We start from the raw sequence: 17,100 nt of genomic DNA on the forward strand, positions 1-17,100 counted from the left end.
TTATTTTATAAATATTTAATTGATTAATATCGGGAAACAGTTTATGAATTTAATTTAAAAAAATAGTAGTATGGGAGAAATAAATAATAAATAACATATTATGCTAATGATGTAATGGAAGTTAAATTAACGGATATAGAAAAAAAAAATTTGAATTATATCATAATATATATAATATTATATATAATCAAAATGTTTCAAACTTACATATTAATTTTCGCTTAAAAAAAAGTTTTTTATCGGAGAATAAACTGCATTGCTGTACAATTATAACAAGGTCATTGTATACGAACATGTTGCCCCTAACGATATGTGTTTAATCGAAGGATTCCCCAATTCCCGTTCTATAATTATATTTTCCGTGACGTAGTAATGCGATTTTATCTTTGAAATAATAAGACAGTGCAAAAAGAACAAATTGATAATAAAAACCATAAAAAGAAAAAAGATAATTATATCTTCCTTCTTTTACCTCTAGAAGAGATGCAATTAGTTTTGTAATCTTATCTAACTCAGCAAATAAGAGAAGTCAAAATAGTAATTCAAACTTATAAATTACTAATTTATTAAAAAAAAATTGTTGATGTTAATCAACATATACTTATTCTCTTTTGAATAAGAAAATATTTTTAAAATGAATTATGTTTATAATGACAAAGATTTACTTTCACAAATGAAAAATAAAAAATAAAAATAAATATAAATAATTAATAATTAATGTAATAATGTAAAAATAATAATATAATTATTATTAATAATGATAATGCAGTCATTTCCGTTGTTATTATATAGCATTATTATTGAATAAAAATTTTGTACTTTTTAATTAATATATAATTTAATATCTCTTATATTAAGAATATTATATTAGCGAAAATATAACGAATTTAAGAATGATTTAAGGAATATAGATAAAATATTATTTTATGGATGATGTGTTTACATTGACTTTAGTAGTATTCAGTAGTATTGAAAAGCGGTTAAGCCAGACTGGACAAATACGCTTATAATTTATCCTAAAGAATTACATATCTTTGATAGCTAATTATCAATTAATAATCATGACATAGATATGATACTTTTAGATTCAATTAAATAAAGTCTTTCATAAACGATGTTTCATTTTTGCATACTTGTTCTTCCTCTATAAGATAATCTTCCTTAGTTTGAATCTTCAATAAACAATTAATTGTAATGCATACAGTGAAGAGGAAATGAAGGAAAAAAACAGAAAAGATTTAATCATGGCGCAGAATAAATTTATAACGTTTTCTATGTGTTTATGTGCTTAAACTAACGTGACAACTCAATACCTAGTAATTTCTTAAGAAGAGCTTTTTCTATTGGTGGAAATGGCGAAATATAAGTTGCGTCGTTTGTAACGTCCTTCAAACGTTCTTATCGATTCTGAGAATATACAGAGTGTATAATACGAAGTTCACTGTCGAAATATGTTAGTTTGTCGGTAACAACGCTTGACCGATTGTCGTTCAGTGAGCACTCAGTATTATTGAGGGAAAAACTATCCTATAATTATCTTTTCTTTTTTTTTTCAATTACAATATTTTAAGTCAGGTTGCAAAAATTTAAAAAAAAATGTCAGATAACGAGAATAAATTATGGTGTCAAAATAAGCGTCAAAATTGTGTTGTGCAACCACTCTTAACAGGTATTTACAATGTGAATTTCTTTACAATCCATATTATTGTAAAAACAATGAAGAAAATAACCTCAAAATACGCGCGGTCACATTATTTTATTATTTACTCAATAGATGTTACGTATAAGTAATGATGTAACACGTGGTGTTGTAAAATATAATCCACATGAATTGTATACAATGATTTATGTAGGAAAATTTTTCAATTTTTATTATATTTTATTTAATAAGTTATAATTTAATTTAATTTTTATTTTTCTATATTCTTTACTTAATATTAGTATAATAATTTTAATTTTTAAAAATACTATTTCTAAGTAGAATTATTTTGTATAAAATTATATTATATTATATTCCAAAAAATTAATAATTTCAATAAACTTGTAATTAGAATAATGTTTATTATACATTTAAAATAATCTATAATTATATAAATTTATTAAAACATCATTTATATATAAATAATATATGAAATAATATATATTTACATTGATTTTATAATTTTAGATTTATACCAAATTACAATGGCATATGCTTATTGGAAAAGTGAAAAAATGAATGATTATGCTGTATTTGATTTATTCTTTCGTAAAAATCCTTTTCAAGGAGAATTTACAATTTTTGCTGGTTTAGAAGAATGTATTAAATTTTTAGAAAAATTTCATTATTCTTCAAGTGGTATGTATTTATTTTGAAATATTATATTAATCAAATAATTTAAATTCATATATATAAAGAATTTTTTATATTTTAAAATTTCAATTAAAATATCAAATTATACAGATATTAAGTACTTAAAATCAACAATGCCATCATCAATTGATGAAAGGTTTTTTGAATATTTGAAAGACTTAACACCAAAAGATGTAACAATATATGCTGTAGAAGAAGGTTCAGTTGTTTTCCCAAGGTTAGTACAAATTGTTTAGAAATTGCATGTATCATGCAGATAATATTCAGTTATGTTAATCATCATCATCATTGTCATCATTTAGGAAACTTTTTCTTGCTCTTAAGACAGCAGTTAGAGTTAATGTTCGAATGCTTATCAACATTACATATTTGATGAAACACGAAATCTTAATAAGTTAAAACCTCAATACAAATTGATATGTTATGCAGAATACCATTACTAAGAGTAGAAGGTCCATTAATAATGGTACAACTTTTGGAAACGACATTGTTAACATTAGTTAACTATGCGAGTTTAATGGCAACTAATGCAGCCAGATTTCGCATGGCTGCTGGGAAAAATATAACATTGCTAGAATTTGGTCTTCGAAGAGCTCAGGGTCCTGATGGTGGTTTAAGCGCTTCTAAATATAGCTATATTGGTAAATATTTTGTGTATTTTTATTTTCTTTTTATTTTTTTTTTAAATCTCAATTTCATTCTATATTTTTTAAAATCCTCATTAATATATTATGCATTAATTTAATACATCATATTTTTATTATACTTTAATTATATCAAAAAATATTATTTCTTCTTCAACATCATTTCACTTTACAATTTCTTATCAAAATCAATAAACAGCACCATTTGGTAATAGTTTGTACCACCTTAATAACAAATAATTTAAAATAGTTTATATATATATATATAATTATGTTTCATAATTTTAGAAAGAATCACATTAAGATACACATTTTTAGATATAATAAAATTGAATTAAATAAAGTAATAAATATTAATAAATATATAAAAGTTTTTTTTTATAGTTTATATTATAATAAAAAATTTTTTTAATTTTTTTTTAAATATATTTCAAAAAATTATTTATTTTTTAGGTGGTTTTGATGGTACAAGTAATGTTTTAGCAGGAAAACTTTATAATATTCCTGTAGGTGGAACACATGCACATTCATACATAACATCTTTTATTACTTTGGATGATTTGCGAGAAAAAGTAAGTTAATATTTTTATTTTATTTCAATTGAGTAAAGTTTTATTTCGCTTTAATATTTTATAATCTTTTCAGACTTTGGCACATAAAGAAACAGGAAAAGTTTATGATCTTTTAGAATTAGCCTACAAGCATCGAAATTCCATTGCAGCTGATATAGGAGCACTAGTTTCTGAGGCTTCTAATGGAGAATTAGCTGCTTTAATTAGTTATGCTATTGCTTTTCCACAACGATTTCTTGCTCTTGTAGACACATATGATGTGGAAAGGTAGGATATTTTGCTTATTATTAATTATTTTTTTTATTTGGCTTTTTTTAAGTATATTTGATATTTTTTTTTGTTTTTTACATGTAGAAGTAGATATATTTTAATATCATATATATATATATATATATATATATATATATATATATATATATATATTTTATTAATATTTTTATTTATATTTGATTATCTGCATATAAATATTCAGAATTTTATTTATAGATGTATGATTTCTATGTATTAGCATTATTAATGTTTTTTGCATTTTTAATTTCACTTTTTACTATTTAATATTAATTTATTTATAGAATTTTTTATCAATTATAAGCTTATATTATTTAATTTAAATATATAATTTGTTTTTTTAGCATGATGTGAAGTAATGAAAGAAATACATAGTAAAAATATATAGAACTAAATATAAATATAAAGAAAATCTATTATTTATTTCTGTATTCCTAAGATAATTGAGAAAATTTTAAAACTTTGTTATAAGAATTAAGTGATAAATTTTATAAAATATGTTGTAAAATAATATTTATTAAAAATATATTAGAAATTTATCATTAATTTTACTTTTAACTAAAACTATGGTTAATTGGATTTGATATGTATATAAATGAATGTGTAATTTTAATGACAAATTCACAAAGCAGGCATGAAATATATACACACTATAGCCTAACAAGAGTGTGTTTATAGCATCGAATCTTCAGCCAAGAGACAAGCATATATAGTCAGCCTAAACGTAAAGAATAAACATCTAATAAATGGGTCCAATAAACATGCCCAAAATGGTGTCAGAAATGATCCGGTTATATCAGAATCAACTTCACATCACAAGAATGGCTTTTTAAGTCAAGGCGAATTGGGTGAGCTCTATGTGAGGTACGATATTATCTATTTTGTCTGCTTTGCAGAATAAATCATCATATTTTATCATTTTTTTATCATATTTTATCAAATCCAAATAATTACTCAATATTATATTCATGAATAATAAATATATATTAATAGAATTTTTATTAACATTTATTTTATTAGATTTTAAATTTATTACATATTATTATTTATGTTAATAATTTTGAGTTGAAAATATAAAATAATACATATTTCATATTTCAAGTATAATATTATTTTAATATTAATTTTATTAATATTATTTATGAAAAAAATATCATTCTGTAAAGCGGGCAAATTTATAGATTTTTTTTTATTTTTCGTATAAAACAATAATTAAAAATTTGAAAAATCGTGAATTATTTTGTAAAAAATTTGATGAATTTTGTATTATGTACGACCTTATATAGCACCCTTCCCAATTCAGCCATATAAAAAATAACCATTAACCGATTCGCATTTTATTAATAATAAGAATTTCAATTGTAAAAATTTAGATATATATAAATGTAAATTATAAAAAATTAATAGAATACAAACGAAATATTAATAAAATCTATTAATAGATTATTTGATTTTTTATTGTATCATAATTAATATCAATCACTTGCATGTAATATTTATATCATATTTATCTCATAAAATCATATAAAAATAATAATAGTAGTAAATTTTAATTTTATGTAAAAAATTTTTACAATAATTTTATATTTTTTGTGTTTATATAAAATAAACACAAATATACATTATGTTTCAGAATCTATGATAATATTAATGCATGCATAATTGATAATGCTTTTTCTATTGTATTATGATGACAATTTATATGTATAATTTATAAGTAAATTTTATACTTAGGAGTGGTCTTCTAAACTTTTGTGCAGTGGCACTAGCTTTAAATGATTTGGGTTATAAAGCAATTGGTATAAGACTCGACAGTGGCGATTTAGCATATCAAAGTAATTTTGCCAGAGATTTGTTTGAAAGAATTGGTATTAAATATAATATACCTTGGTTTGGGAAATTAACAATCTGTGCATCAAATGATATCAATGAAGAGACCATTCTAAGTTTAAATGAACAGGTAGATAAATATAATATTAAAAAATACAATTTCAGTTTATATATTTTATTTTTATAAAAAATATTGATTTTATAGAATCATAAGATTGATTGTTTTGGAATTGGAACGCATTTGGTAACATGTCAAAGACAACCAGCACTAGGTTGCGTTTATAAAATGGTTGAAATTAATGATCAACCTAGAATAAAAATCAGTCATGATGTTAGTAAAATATCAATACCTGGCAAAAAAGTTGCATTTAGATTATATGGAGCAGATGGATGTGCTTTAATCGATCTTTTACAAAGATCAACAGAAGAAATACCACAAGTAAAACATAAAGTTCTTTGTAGACATCCTTTTCAAGAATCAAAAAGAGCTTATGTTATTCCAACGCGAGTAGAGCCATTACATAAGGTAAATTAATAAAATATAAATTTTTATAATATATTTCATAATTTTTAATAATTATTTAATAAATTTCATAATTTATAATATTTTTCTATAAATATTTAGGTTTATTGGAAAAATGGTAAATTATGCCAACCTTTACTTACATTACAAGAAATACGAAATAAAGTCCAAGAGTCTTTAAGAACACTTAGAAACGATCACAAGAGAAATCTAAATCCTACACCATATAAAGTGAGTTTTAATATTTTGAATTATAAAATATTTCATTAAAATTGAAAATTATGATAATTTATACAGGTTGCTGTTAGTGATGATTTGTATAATTTTATACATGATTTATGGTTACAACATGCACCCATTGGTGAACTTTCGTGAAACTGTAAATACATCATTATTACAAGAAAGTAACAAAAAAAAGATCACGTATTTAAATAGTCTATTAACATATTATTCGAAGATATAAAATTTTAGCTACACAAATATTTGACTATAATAGTACATATACATTATTTTGATAACTTATAAAAATTGTATTTTGATAACTTGTAAAAATTATTTTATATTCATATAGCTTTATAAGTATAGGATGAATTATTTGTAGGAAACAAAAGTATGGATTATAAATATGAAATGTATACAAATGTATAAAAGTATACAGCAAGTATAAAATGTGTGATAGTATATATAATAACTGTCATACATATTTAGTTACTTTTGATTTTTAAAAACATAGAAAATGAATAAACATAAATTAATGATGCACAAGTATTTCACATGTAAATAGGAAACATTGAATGTATATATAATAGAACAAAAATTATAGAATCGGCAATGTAAATTAAGTGTAAATATTCATTAATATGTCTAAAATTTCTTTTTATATATTAATATCATTTATTGATAATATTTTCTATATTTTCTAGTTTAAAAAAGAATTACGAATTTTTTTTATAATGAAAATAAAAGAAATTGAAAAGAGAAAATAATTTTGTAAAATAAAAATATATGTACTTACTCAATAAGTAATTCAATATATATTTATAAGCAATGAAAAAAATTAAAATTTAAAGACGATTTCTCCTTGAAAAAAAATGTACAAAGTTTGAGCATAATACAAATATAAAATTTTAAAATATATAAAACTGTACAAAAAATATAAAGAGAAATCTTTTTATGTAATATAAAAAAAAAACATTTTAATCATTAAATGTATTACAAAATTTTCATTAAATTTTTATTTTTGAAATTCCTGAATACCTACTTCATTCAAAAGAATTTTTATAATTTAATCTTATTTATACAAAAATTTTATTATTTTACATATTAAATATGCTATCTTTTCAAATTAAATTTTATATAAAGCAAATATATTAATAAAAAATAAAGATTTTTATAAAAATTTGTTATTAATCGCATATACATTATCTAAAATATTAATATCAGTATAATCAATTTTTATGTGTAAATATGTAATAAAAATTTTTCTTTTTTTTTATTATGTTTATAATCTCAAAAAATTCAATAAAGAATTTAATTATTTCATTTAATCATTTCTATCTTATGAAGTAATTAGTATAATGTTTTATATTTCTTGAGTATTAGTTTCTACAGTTTTTAAAATCAATATTCATTTAAGTATTAAATGTATTTTATGAACATATAAAAAAATAAAATAATCAAATTGTATTAACATTAAATATATTACAACATTGTTATAATATTTTTTATTTAAAAGAAAGAAACAGGTAATTTTTTCAGATAAAATATTTACGATGAAATAGAAGAGGTTATAATATGATTAAAATCAAAGAATTACAAATAATAAATTATGATTCGAAAATATTTTGCACTATATGCAATTTAGTTATTTTCTCTTTCTGCAAATATTTAAAAAAAATATATATATATATATATTTTTTTTTTCTAGCAAATAAATCAATTTATATTGAATTTTATAATTATTTTTTTTTCTAATTTGTGATATTAATAAATATTAAAAGAATATTAAATATTAAAAATTTTGTTTCATTTCACCACTAAGTAACTAAAAAAAATAAGAGGGAAAATCGTAATACTTTTCCTTATTTTTCCTATATATTTTACAGGAAAAGAAAAAATTATATTAATACAATTATGATGGATTTATACTAAAAAAAATAAAGAAGACAGTTCATATTTTATCTTAATCATATGTTTAATATATTTAATTATAATTATATTAATATTAATTAAATTTAAACTTGTATTATAAAAGATATAACAAAAAATATGAAAGGATTTCCACAAATTATTGTAAAAATTTGCCCATTCATTACATTGTTATATAGCATAATTGTTATTATTTTAACAACATATATTAATGAAAAACTTACTCCAGTTTTCATATTTTTTTGTATTCAAGTATATTTAAATTGGTATTCAGTATATGCTATAAGTTATAATGCAACAATTATGGAAGTTAAAATAATAGGAAAAAAATTATTAATACACAATAAAATAGAAAGTAATACTGAACATAAATATTGGTATTGTGAAAAATGTATTAATTATACATGCAAACCAACACAACATTGTATTTTTTGTAAAAAATGTTTCCATTTTCGTGATCATCATTGCTTTTTCTTGGGTGCTTGTATATTAAGACAAAATATAGGTAATTTCATTTTATTTTGTTTTTATACATCATTAACATGTATATATTCATTATGTATTCTTGGACCATATTTATATGAGAATATTAATCGTGTAATAAGAACAGATACAGATTCCTTCAATATATTTTTAAATTTCTGTTTTCCTATTGCTCTTATCAAATTATTATATTCTAAAGAAAATACTTATATATTACTTGTTACAATGTTTGATATATTAGTTTCTATTTTATGTATTTGTTTGGTATATGCAACATGGAAATTGCATAGTTGTATGACAGGTAAACAAAAATATGCAAATATATCAGAAAAACAAACTTTGAAAGAAATTTTTGGAAGTTATGGTCTGTCAAATATTATTTTTCCATATAATGGTCTCATAGGAACTAGAGATCTTAATGGGAAATACGAGTTGAAGCAAATATAATAAAAACAAATGATTATTATAGTTAAAATTATCATAAATAATAATAATAATAAATATAACTAAATAAAGAAATTTATTAAGACAATTAATAAATAAAAAAATATATTTATGCATTTTTCATATAAACAATGTATATACAATAAAATACATTTTTCAATTATGTAAATTATATTATATTATAATAAATATCATATACATCTAATACATTTACATATTTATACTTCTGTATGAATTATAAATCATAATTGCACTCTTCATAAATTTTTATAAATATATTATAATATTTTCTATTACAAGATTCACACATATAATAAAGATTATAAAAACAATAAGAAACATTCATTTTATTTTGCCTAGAAAATAATAATTTTTTAATAGTATACAATTTTTTTAAAAATTATTAATAAAATTATTTTCTTAGAGATATTTAAAGATAAATTTTTTTTTTTTATAAAAATATAAAACATTAGATATTAATCTGAAGATAATGGAAAGAAATAAATTAATAAAATATTTATATAATTTTTAATTCATTTGTTATAATTGTCATTATTATTATCAAGAAAAATTTTATATTATACTAAAAAATTTATTTTATAATTCTGTATGAATATGATGTTGAGCTTTAAAGTCATTAGGATGAATAAATACTCCTTCTGTTGTCATCCATTCAATATGAGGAGAACTAGAGGAATATTCGCCTACCACTTCAGTTTGTCCAGTAATGGGATTACCATAAACTCTTCCACTTACTGCTAAATATCTATAAAATAACAGAATTTGATATTTTATATAATATTTAAGGAATTTTTTTTACACATAACAAAAATATAGAAAACTCACGTATCTGTATCTACATGTTTCAACATAATTGATTCATCTCTTCTCCAAAATTCAGTCTGACATATTAAAAGCCAATTGTCACCATTATCACCTTCCCCTTTATTATCTCCATAAGCAGATATTTCTTGTTTACCACTAAGTGGTGAACTGACACGATGGGAATGTAGATTTTTTTTTGTTGCTATATGTTCTAATCTTATAATATCTCCACATTTAATTGGTATCCTATAATTATTGTTTAAAAATTATATATTGATGATGATTATTCTATATTGATATGATTAAATATATACCCTCTGGTACATTGTTTTTTTGTTCCAGCTTTTACAAGCCAATAAGAATTTCCATCTTCTTTAGCTGAAGTTCCTGTTACAGATTGTTGACCACTACCACTTCCATATTTTATATCATGAGAATGTAATCTTACTTTATAATTTATATTCATTAATTTTAATGTAGAACCACATGTCACATGTTGTGTTCCTTTAGCTGTATACATACATACTTTCTTATTTAATTAAATTAAATTAAAATGTTTGAAGTTTAAAAATATACAATTAAATTATACAAATTCTTAGAATTATAAATTTTTAGAAACATATATTAAAATAATATTTATTAAAATGATTAGCTTTAAAAGAGAAATTCAATTTTTTAATTATTTTAAATGAAAATAGGTTAACTAAATGATTAAAGATTTATAAAGTATTCTATAATGAAATCTTTTTCAAATGAAGATTTTATAAAATTTTTGAAATATGATAGTTTAGTAACTTAATCAAAAAAAAAAATTAATATTTCAAAATATATACACTATTACATATAATTTTAATGTTTCATAAAAATAAATATATTAATATACCTTTCACAGGACTCGTCCAAAGTAAAAATATTACGAATGAAATCATAAATGAAAAATAAACGAACTTTTCTCTCATTTTTAAAATAATAAAGTATTCAATCTATAGAGAAATAGAAACTGAAAGTTCAATACACGTACATAAACATATCCATGTTCGTGTTTAATTTCTATTGGTGTAACGTGTTCAGGGGTTCTCAATTTTTCGGTTCTCGATTGAACATTCATTGTTTACTAATGGTAATAAATATAACTAATATTCATTTAATTTAAATAATTTTGAAAATAATAGAAACATATTAAAATTATTTTATATTCATGTTTATTATGCAAATATTTTATAAAATATTATTTTTTTTATTTTTCTTTCAAAGAATAATAAAGCTACTAGATATTTCATAGAATTATATAAAATAATTCATATGAAAAAAATTTGTATTATGCTAAAATTGCAACAACATTCTTGGAATCATATGTTGGAATAATTTGATTAACATTTTATAAAGTTACATTTGAAAAATATAATAAACAGCAATTTAATTTATAAATTTAGAAACTATTTTTTAGGCAAATTTTTTTAATAATAGCACAAGTACTTTTTTTTCTATTTATATAATAAAAATGTCTTAATTATATTCTCTTAATTGATATATATATATATCCCAATATTGTATTTTAGCATGAAAAATATTTTGTAAAAGTCATATAATTAATGCACAATGTTTATATTTGATTATTGAATGATAGGAATGAAATATCATATGAGCAGCATTCAAATCTGCTTTCTTATTTAAATAATTCTTATTTAATTGTACAAATGTATCAAGGAACTGTCCAAGCATTCTTGAAATACATTGGTATTGTATTTTAATGATTAATAATGAACACACGCCAATTAATACTCAACAACTTTCGGACGGGTTTTAACATAAACATATGCTGCTATTATAACAAATATTGCAGCAATAGTTGGTAACACAACTGTAAAAACACGTTGTTTATTTTCCAAAAATTCCTTTTTCCTCTCTTTCTTCTGTTTATTTGTTTCTTTTGTTTTTCCCTTTAATTGACGCATCTTCCTGCTAAAAAAAAAATATACATGTTAATGAAAAAATATTGAAATGAATTTATTATTTTTTTTTTTACATGTGTTAATATAAAAGTGTTGCAATTGAAATTATAAAATTATAGATAGAATATCAATAAAAAAGTTTCCAAGTGCTCAAAAAATATTATTGATGAAATTTTTTAACATATATAATTTTCTATCATTTGAGTCAAAATCCTTATGTTACTATTAATATATTATCTAAAATGTTGATTCTTATAAATTTAATATTTATTATTTCTTTAAAATATTCTTTCGTATTATTGAATTTATTTTTTAAAAATAATAAAGTAAATTAAACATATTTATATTACATATGTTTATGACAGTTTTAAAAATGTTATTAACATACACGCGCTTTATAATAATAAACCAAAATAATAAACTTGTATTTTATTCTGTTTAAATAAAAATATAAATTTTAATACCTTTAATATGTATATAATTAAGATAATCAAATATTAAAAAACTTCCCAAAAACTCGTTTTTGGAATTCTCAAGCAATAGAGAAAAGATTTGCGTATATGACACGTAATAAAATAACGCTACCCTACCAATCGCAATTCCTGTCACTTCCGTATAGAGGTACTCAATTGAACTACGTTAATCAGTATAGTTAATTCAAACTATATTTTTATCTATAATATATCATATACTTTTCACATATAGTAACATAAAGATATATTTACAACATTATTTTTATATTATATTTTTATATAAAATTATTATTAATGGTAATATATTTAAAATTATAATAATTAATAGGTTATAATAATATGAAAAATAATAAATAAATATAAGAATCATGCTGAATGAACATTGATAAATTAAATTAAGAAAAGAATTTATATAATAGATTCATAAATGCATAATGTATTTTTTTTTATTTTTTCATATGAAATTATTAAAAAATTATTAGAAAATATTTAATAGATTTAATTTATTAATTGTAATTAATATTTACAAATTTTATTTTACTCTTTACTATTGGTATTTTAAGTTATTTATGTTAAGTTAATGCATGTATTAATGTCTTATTAAATAACTATTTTTTAATATAATCTAATTATTTATTTTTAATTCTATGAAAAAAGTAAAATTTTGAAACAGTAAGTTAATATTTTGCATATATACTATTATGTACTAAAAAATATATTTAATAAATTAAGGAATTTTAGGAATATAATTATATTTTAATGCATTTTATTATAAAAGTAATTAATTATTATATATAATTATTATTAAGATATTTTTAAAGATAAGTACACTATGTACTTTATTTAAATGTAAAATTTCTGAATGAAATATATGAATAATGATACATCATTAAAAAGCATTTAATTTTACCTTTGAAATTTTATTGTATAGTTTAGAGTTATAGCCTTAATTATATGAAATAATATTCGTATATTTTTTCTACATATTAATTTTTTCACAACAATAATATTATATATTCTACAAATATTATTGAATATTTCTAATATTAATAATAATCTATATTTGTTGACAATATATTGTTGACAATATTTGTTTTTCATTAGTTATATTATTTTGTTACTAATTATTTTTATAATATTTAAAATTTTTTTTTAATTTTATTACATAAATTACTGAAATACAACTTAATTTTTAGGGATATTTAAATTTTTTTAGATTAGTTGGTAATATTTGAAATAATAATATAGAATATAGAAATTAAAATGTTATTAAAATAATCATATATTTTGAATAATTAAAATTATTTTATAAAATATTCATAAATTTTTTTACTTTGTTGTACGTATAATTTAATTATTCTCTTGAATATTTTTCATTAAGATTACTTTCCATAATGTCTTGTTTCCATACATATTCTAAGCTATATCCATTTTTAGGCATACATGATTTTATACATGTAAATATTGCTAAAATACCCCAATCAATACATTTTAATGTATTTTCAAAATCTAAGAAATTTAATAATTGAGGCATAATCTATAAAGAATAATCTTATTAATTATATCAAAATTTTTTATACAGAAATTTTTATATTATAAAAATAAAATATATTTTTTATTTCACCTGAAATTCAAATTGTCTTTCTCCATTACATTCTAAACATTTTGGTACTTCATTAATTTTACTAGATCCTGAAATATATAAAATATTGCCTCCTCTGTCATATCTACAAATAGATAAAATTTATTATATATAAATAATGTAATAATCAAGAAATACAAAGCAAGAAAAAGAAATATGAAAACCTTAATATTTGATCTGGATATTTTTTAATAGTTGAAAGAAATTTAGAAAATGTTTCATCTTCCTGTCCATTAGCCATATTTAGCAATTCATTTTGTACATCTTCATTTTGAAAAATTCCTGCTTCATTTTTTTGTATCATTGTTTCATATTTTTTAATTTCTTCTTCTTCTTTAATCAAATCATTTGAATTATTTGGATCTTCTTTATCTTCTCTTTCTATAACTATTTCATATTCAGGAAATAAAAGTTTATTCATTTTTACTATTTTTTGATTACCATCACAAATCTCTTTATGTCCATGTTTCCAATCATAAATTTGATGAGCTCGACAACAATAATTTACAATTTTACATTTAGAACAATGATTAGGTGCTAATATTCCACAAGTATAACATGTTTTTACCCATTTATTTATACCTAAAATCACTCAAGTTATTTTTTATTATTCTTGTAATGTTTCAATCATTTAAAATTGTTAATAATCATAATAATAATCATTAAATAATCATTAATAAAATTTATTATAATTGTTTTTAACATACATACTAATGTCAGTTCTCCAGTTACTTTGTTCTATTGGAGGTTCAGGTGAATAAAATTCATTTATTCTTGGTAATTGAGAACGAAATACTTTTAAATTTCCATTTTTATTTAATTTACAACATTCCATTTTTTTGCATATAAAAATAAAAATCGTTCGATGAAAAGCATATTCATTATCTTCATATGGTGCATAAATTTGACATAAAAAAATACAAGGTTCTTTACAATATTCACAATGAAAATCTTTTTCTCCAGGTATATCTCTTAAATTAAGCCAAGCTGGTTTACCACCGACTTTACTTGGAAAAAATCTACTTTCTACTTGCCAAGACTCACACTTCTCCACAAAACCTAAATCCAATGTCATTTTATAGATTTATTTAATATAATTATAAGATTTATTTAATTTATTGAAAATATTTATAAAGATATTTATTTTGATGATAGTTTAAATACATATTATGAACACGTGTTAATTCTATCTTTTTATTTTTTATGCCATATCATATAACTTAAGAAAATGTTACTAGAATTATAACACTATATAAAAAAGAAAAAAAAATACTTCATATTTTTATTATACTTTTTAACAATATAATTTTATTTAAAAAAAAATTACATATAAATTTATAAGATAGAATACTTCATAATATCACCGTGAATATAATAGAAAAAATTTTTATTATTAAAGGAAGTTTACAATCTCAAGAATAATTTTCGTGAATTGTAGTTTTTCCATGCTTATATATATATATATATATATTTGTGTGATGATTTGGTGATTGATACTTGTTATTTAGGTTACCCATTTAATCGTAACATTAGATTTCTGAGCTATTTTATTGTGAATTTTGAGAAATGACATCTTTTTTGGAAAGTTTACAATCTTCAACATGCGTATGGTTCGAAATAGGCAACAAACGAAATGTATTGGTGTCTATGTTCGCCGGAACATTGGTAAACATTGAAGTTTATATTATTCTAAATGAAATTGACAGTACAATATATTTTTAATTTAATTATTTCTAAAACATCAATTTTTGTTACTTATTTGTAATAATATTATTTTTATACAATTTTTAAATAAGTACACTTTAATATAATAATTAAAATATATGTTTTTTTCTTATTATAATTTTATTTGTCTTTACAAATGATTTATTATAAAATAATTATTCTTTTTTTGCAATTTGCAGTTTTTTGTAGGATGGTGGTTTATTATTGATGCTCATGCAAAGTATCCTAATGAAATGGCAAAGGCATATCATGTATGTGGAATATTTGGAACTATATCTTTATTTATGTAAGAAAATGTTCATGTTTATCATATAATATTTTTGACATCAATATGCGATAATTGAAAATAATTATTTAATTTAGGATAAATTCTGTAACGAATGCACAAATGAGAGGTGATGCACTTAATGGTGGTTATCTTGGAGCTAGAGGTGCAAGAGGTTGGTTATTTGTCGGATTTGTAATGGGATTTGCTGCAGTTATTGCAGCTTGTTGGATTTTATTTGCAGATTTTGTAGCTGCAGGTTTGCATATTATTTATAATTAATAATAATATACATCATTTATGATTAATAAAAATATGATTATCATCTTAATAATATTAATTTAATTTTTTAGGAGCTCAACATCATTGGCCTGGTGTAGGTCTCTTTTTACAAAATGTATTTATTTTTTTGGGATCTCTTACTTATAAATTTGGACGATCAGAAGAACTATGAGATTATTCAACATTTGTACATTACAAGCATTTTTACATATTTGTGCATAAGTTTTTTGTTCTATTTTATTTTCAAATAGAACATTTATTGAGGAACAAATACTTACACACATTGTACTGTGAATTATATTAGTTCATTATAAAATTGTAAACTCTTTTTGTTTTTATTTATTTACATATAAGTAGTTATTTAAATGTTTACTCATACTAATCATTCATAGCAAATTATTTCTAAATAATTATTATAAATATTATAATATTAAAATATAATAAAGAGATAATTTGCTTAATAAAATAATAATTTTTTTATAATAGCTTTTTATTACAAGATTTAAGATGAATGGAGCTAAAATTTAAGATTTTTGTTTTTAATAAATATCCATATATAAATATCATTTTTATTTCAAACATTAATATAATTAATAATGTAATTGTATGTAACAAATTTTGCATTTATTGATGTAAAATTTTAATCGACTG

At 20.4% G+C, this 17,100-nt stretch overlaps 5 protein-coding genes across 7 annotated transcripts; 3 read left to right on the top strand and 2 right to left on the bottom strand.

Annotated features, from left to right (window-relative positions):
- The first annotated feature begins 1,229 nt into the window (after window positions 1-1,229).
- On the top strand, window positions 1,230-7,436 carry Naprt (nicotinate phosphoribosyltransferase). 2 transcript variants are annotated; one of them, XM_003698449.3, is made up of 11 exons: window positions 1,230-1,669; window positions 2,168-2,338; window positions 2,444-2,570; window positions 2,783-2,994; window positions 3,451-3,569; window positions 3,643-3,836; window positions 4,536-4,721; window positions 5,592-5,817; window positions 5,893-6,213; window positions 6,313-6,441; window positions 6,508-7,436. In XM_003698449.3, the coding sequence occupies exons 1-11, from the start codon at window positions 1,597-1,599 to the stop codon at window positions 6,583-6,585; spliced, it is 1,836 nt and encodes a 611-aa protein (XP_003698497.1). In that variant the 5' UTR covers window positions 1,230-1,596; the 3' UTR covers window positions 6,586-7,436. The 2 variants fall into 2 exon arrangements, with proteins under 2 accessions (XP_003698497.1, XP_003698498.1); XM_003698450.3 differs by lacking the exon at window positions 4,536-4,721 and having other exon boundaries at window positions 1,344-1,669.
- A 933-nt stretch (window positions 7,437-8,369) lies between these two features.
- On the top strand, window positions 8,370-9,624 carry LOC147656093 (uncharacterized). Its single transcript, XM_086917200.1, has one exon. The coding sequence runs from the start codon at window positions 8,479-8,481 to the stop codon at window positions 9,286-9,288; it is 810 nt and encodes a 269-aa protein (XP_086773326.1). The 5' UTR covers window positions 8,370-8,478; the 3' UTR covers window positions 9,289-9,624.
- On the bottom strand, window positions 9,438-12,728 carry LOC100868355 (stromal cell-derived factor 2). Its single transcript, XM_003698451.4, has 5 exons — window positions 12,527-12,728; window positions 10,994-12,072; window positions 10,425-10,620; window positions 10,132-10,356; window positions 9,438-10,051 (listed from the first exon to the last, which is right to left on the bottom strand). Exons 2-5 carry the CDS (start codon window positions 11,067-11,069, stop codon window positions 9,883-9,885), a joined length of 666 nt encoding a protein of 221 aa, XP_003698499.1. The 5' UTR covers window positions 11,070-12,072; window positions 12,527-12,728; the 3' UTR covers window positions 9,438-9,882.
- A 1,071-nt stretch (window positions 12,729-13,799) lies between these two features.
- On the bottom strand, window positions 13,800-15,644 carry Zfrp8 (Zinc finger protein RP-8). Of its 2 annotated transcripts, XM_086917199.1 has the most exons (5): window positions 15,111-15,551; window positions 14,889-14,972; window positions 14,342-14,759; window positions 14,160-14,262; window positions 13,800-14,072 (listed from the first exon to the last, which is right to left on the bottom strand). In XM_086917199.1, exons 1-5 carry the CDS (start codon window positions 15,250-15,252, stop codon window positions 13,890-13,892), a joined length of 930 nt encoding a protein of 309 aa, XP_086773325.1. In that variant the 5' UTR covers window positions 15,253-15,551; the 3' UTR covers window positions 13,800-13,889. The 2 variants fall into 2 exon arrangements, with proteins under 2 accessions (XP_086773325.1, XP_003698502.3); XM_003698454.3 differs by having other exon boundaries at window positions 14,889-15,644.
- On the top strand, window positions 15,129-16,772 carry LOC100868937 (transmembrane protein 50A). The gene is made up of 4 exons (XM_031919816.2): window positions 15,129-15,842; window positions 16,082-16,188; window positions 16,266-16,426; window positions 16,521-16,772. The coding sequence occupies exons 1-4, from the start codon at window positions 15,744-15,746 to the stop codon at window positions 16,619-16,621; spliced, it is 468 nt and encodes a 155-aa protein (XP_031775676.2). The 5' UTR covers window positions 15,129-15,743; the 3' UTR covers window positions 16,622-16,772.
- The last annotated feature ends 328 nt before the right edge of the window (window positions 16,773-17,100 follow it).

This window comes from Apis florea, unplaced genomic scaffold (assembly GCF_048593485.1).
Source record: "Apis florea isolate Af1SG1 unplaced genomic scaffold, ASM4859348v1 contig_3813_pilon, whole genome shotgun sequence".
Taxonomy (NCBI): Eukaryota; Metazoa; Arthropoda; class Insecta; order Hymenoptera; family Apidae; genus Apis; species Apis florea.

Excerpts from the sequence above, each read along its gene's own strand:
- LOC100868355 (XM_003698451.4), bottom strand. The coding sequence starts at position 11,069 with ATGAGAGAAAAGTTCGTTTATTTTTCATTTATGATTTCATTCGTAATA. Across the intron at positions 10,357-10,424 it reads AAAAAACAATGTACCAGAGG|GATACCAATTAAATGTGGAG; the intron begins GTATATATTTAA and ends CAATAATTATAG. Across the intron at positions 10,052-10,131 it reads AAACATGTAGATACAGATAC|ATATTTAGCAGTAAGTGGAA; the intron begins GTGAGTTTTCTA and ends GTTATTTTATAG.
- Zfrp8 (XM_003698454.3), bottom strand. The coding sequence starts at position 15,252 with ATGACATTGGATTTAGGTTTTGTGGAGAAGTGTGAGTCTTGGCAAGTA. Across the intron at positions 14,760-14,888 it reads TAACTGGAGAACTGACATTA|GTATAAATAAATGGGTAAAA; the intron begins GTATGTATGTTA and ends GAGTGATTTTAG. Across the intron at positions 14,263-14,341 it reads TATCCAGATCAAATATTAAG|ATATGACAGAGGAGGCAATA; the intron begins GTTTTCATATTT and ends ATCTATTTGTAG.
- LOC147656093 (XM_086917200.1), top strand. The coding sequence starts at position 8,479 with ATGAAAGGATTTCCACAAATTATTGTAAAAATTTGCCCATTCATTACA.
- Naprt (XM_003698449.3), top strand. The coding sequence starts at position 1,597 with ATGTCAGATAACGAGAATAAATTATGGTGTCAAAATAAGCGTCAAAAT. Across the intron at positions 2,571-2,782 it reads GGTTCAGTTGTTTTCCCAAG|AATACCATTACTAAGAGTAG; the intron begins GTTAGTACAAAT and ends TATGTTATGCAG. Across the intron at positions 5,818-5,892 it reads TTCTAAGTTTAAATGAACAG|AATCATAAGATTGATTGTTT; the intron begins GTAGATAAATAT and ends TTGATTTTATAG.
- LOC100868937 (XM_031919816.2), top strand. The coding sequence starts at position 15,744 with ATGACATCTTTTTTGGAAAGTTTACAATCTTCAACATGCGTATGGTTC. Across the intron at positions 16,189-16,265 it reads GGAACTATATCTTTATTTAT|GATAAATTCTGTAACGAATG; the intron begins GTAAGAAAATGT and ends TATTTAATTTAG. Across the intron at positions 16,427-16,520 it reads TGCAGATTTTGTAGCTGCAG|GAGCTCAACATCATTGGCCT; the intron begins GTTTGCATATTA and ends TTAATTTTTTAG.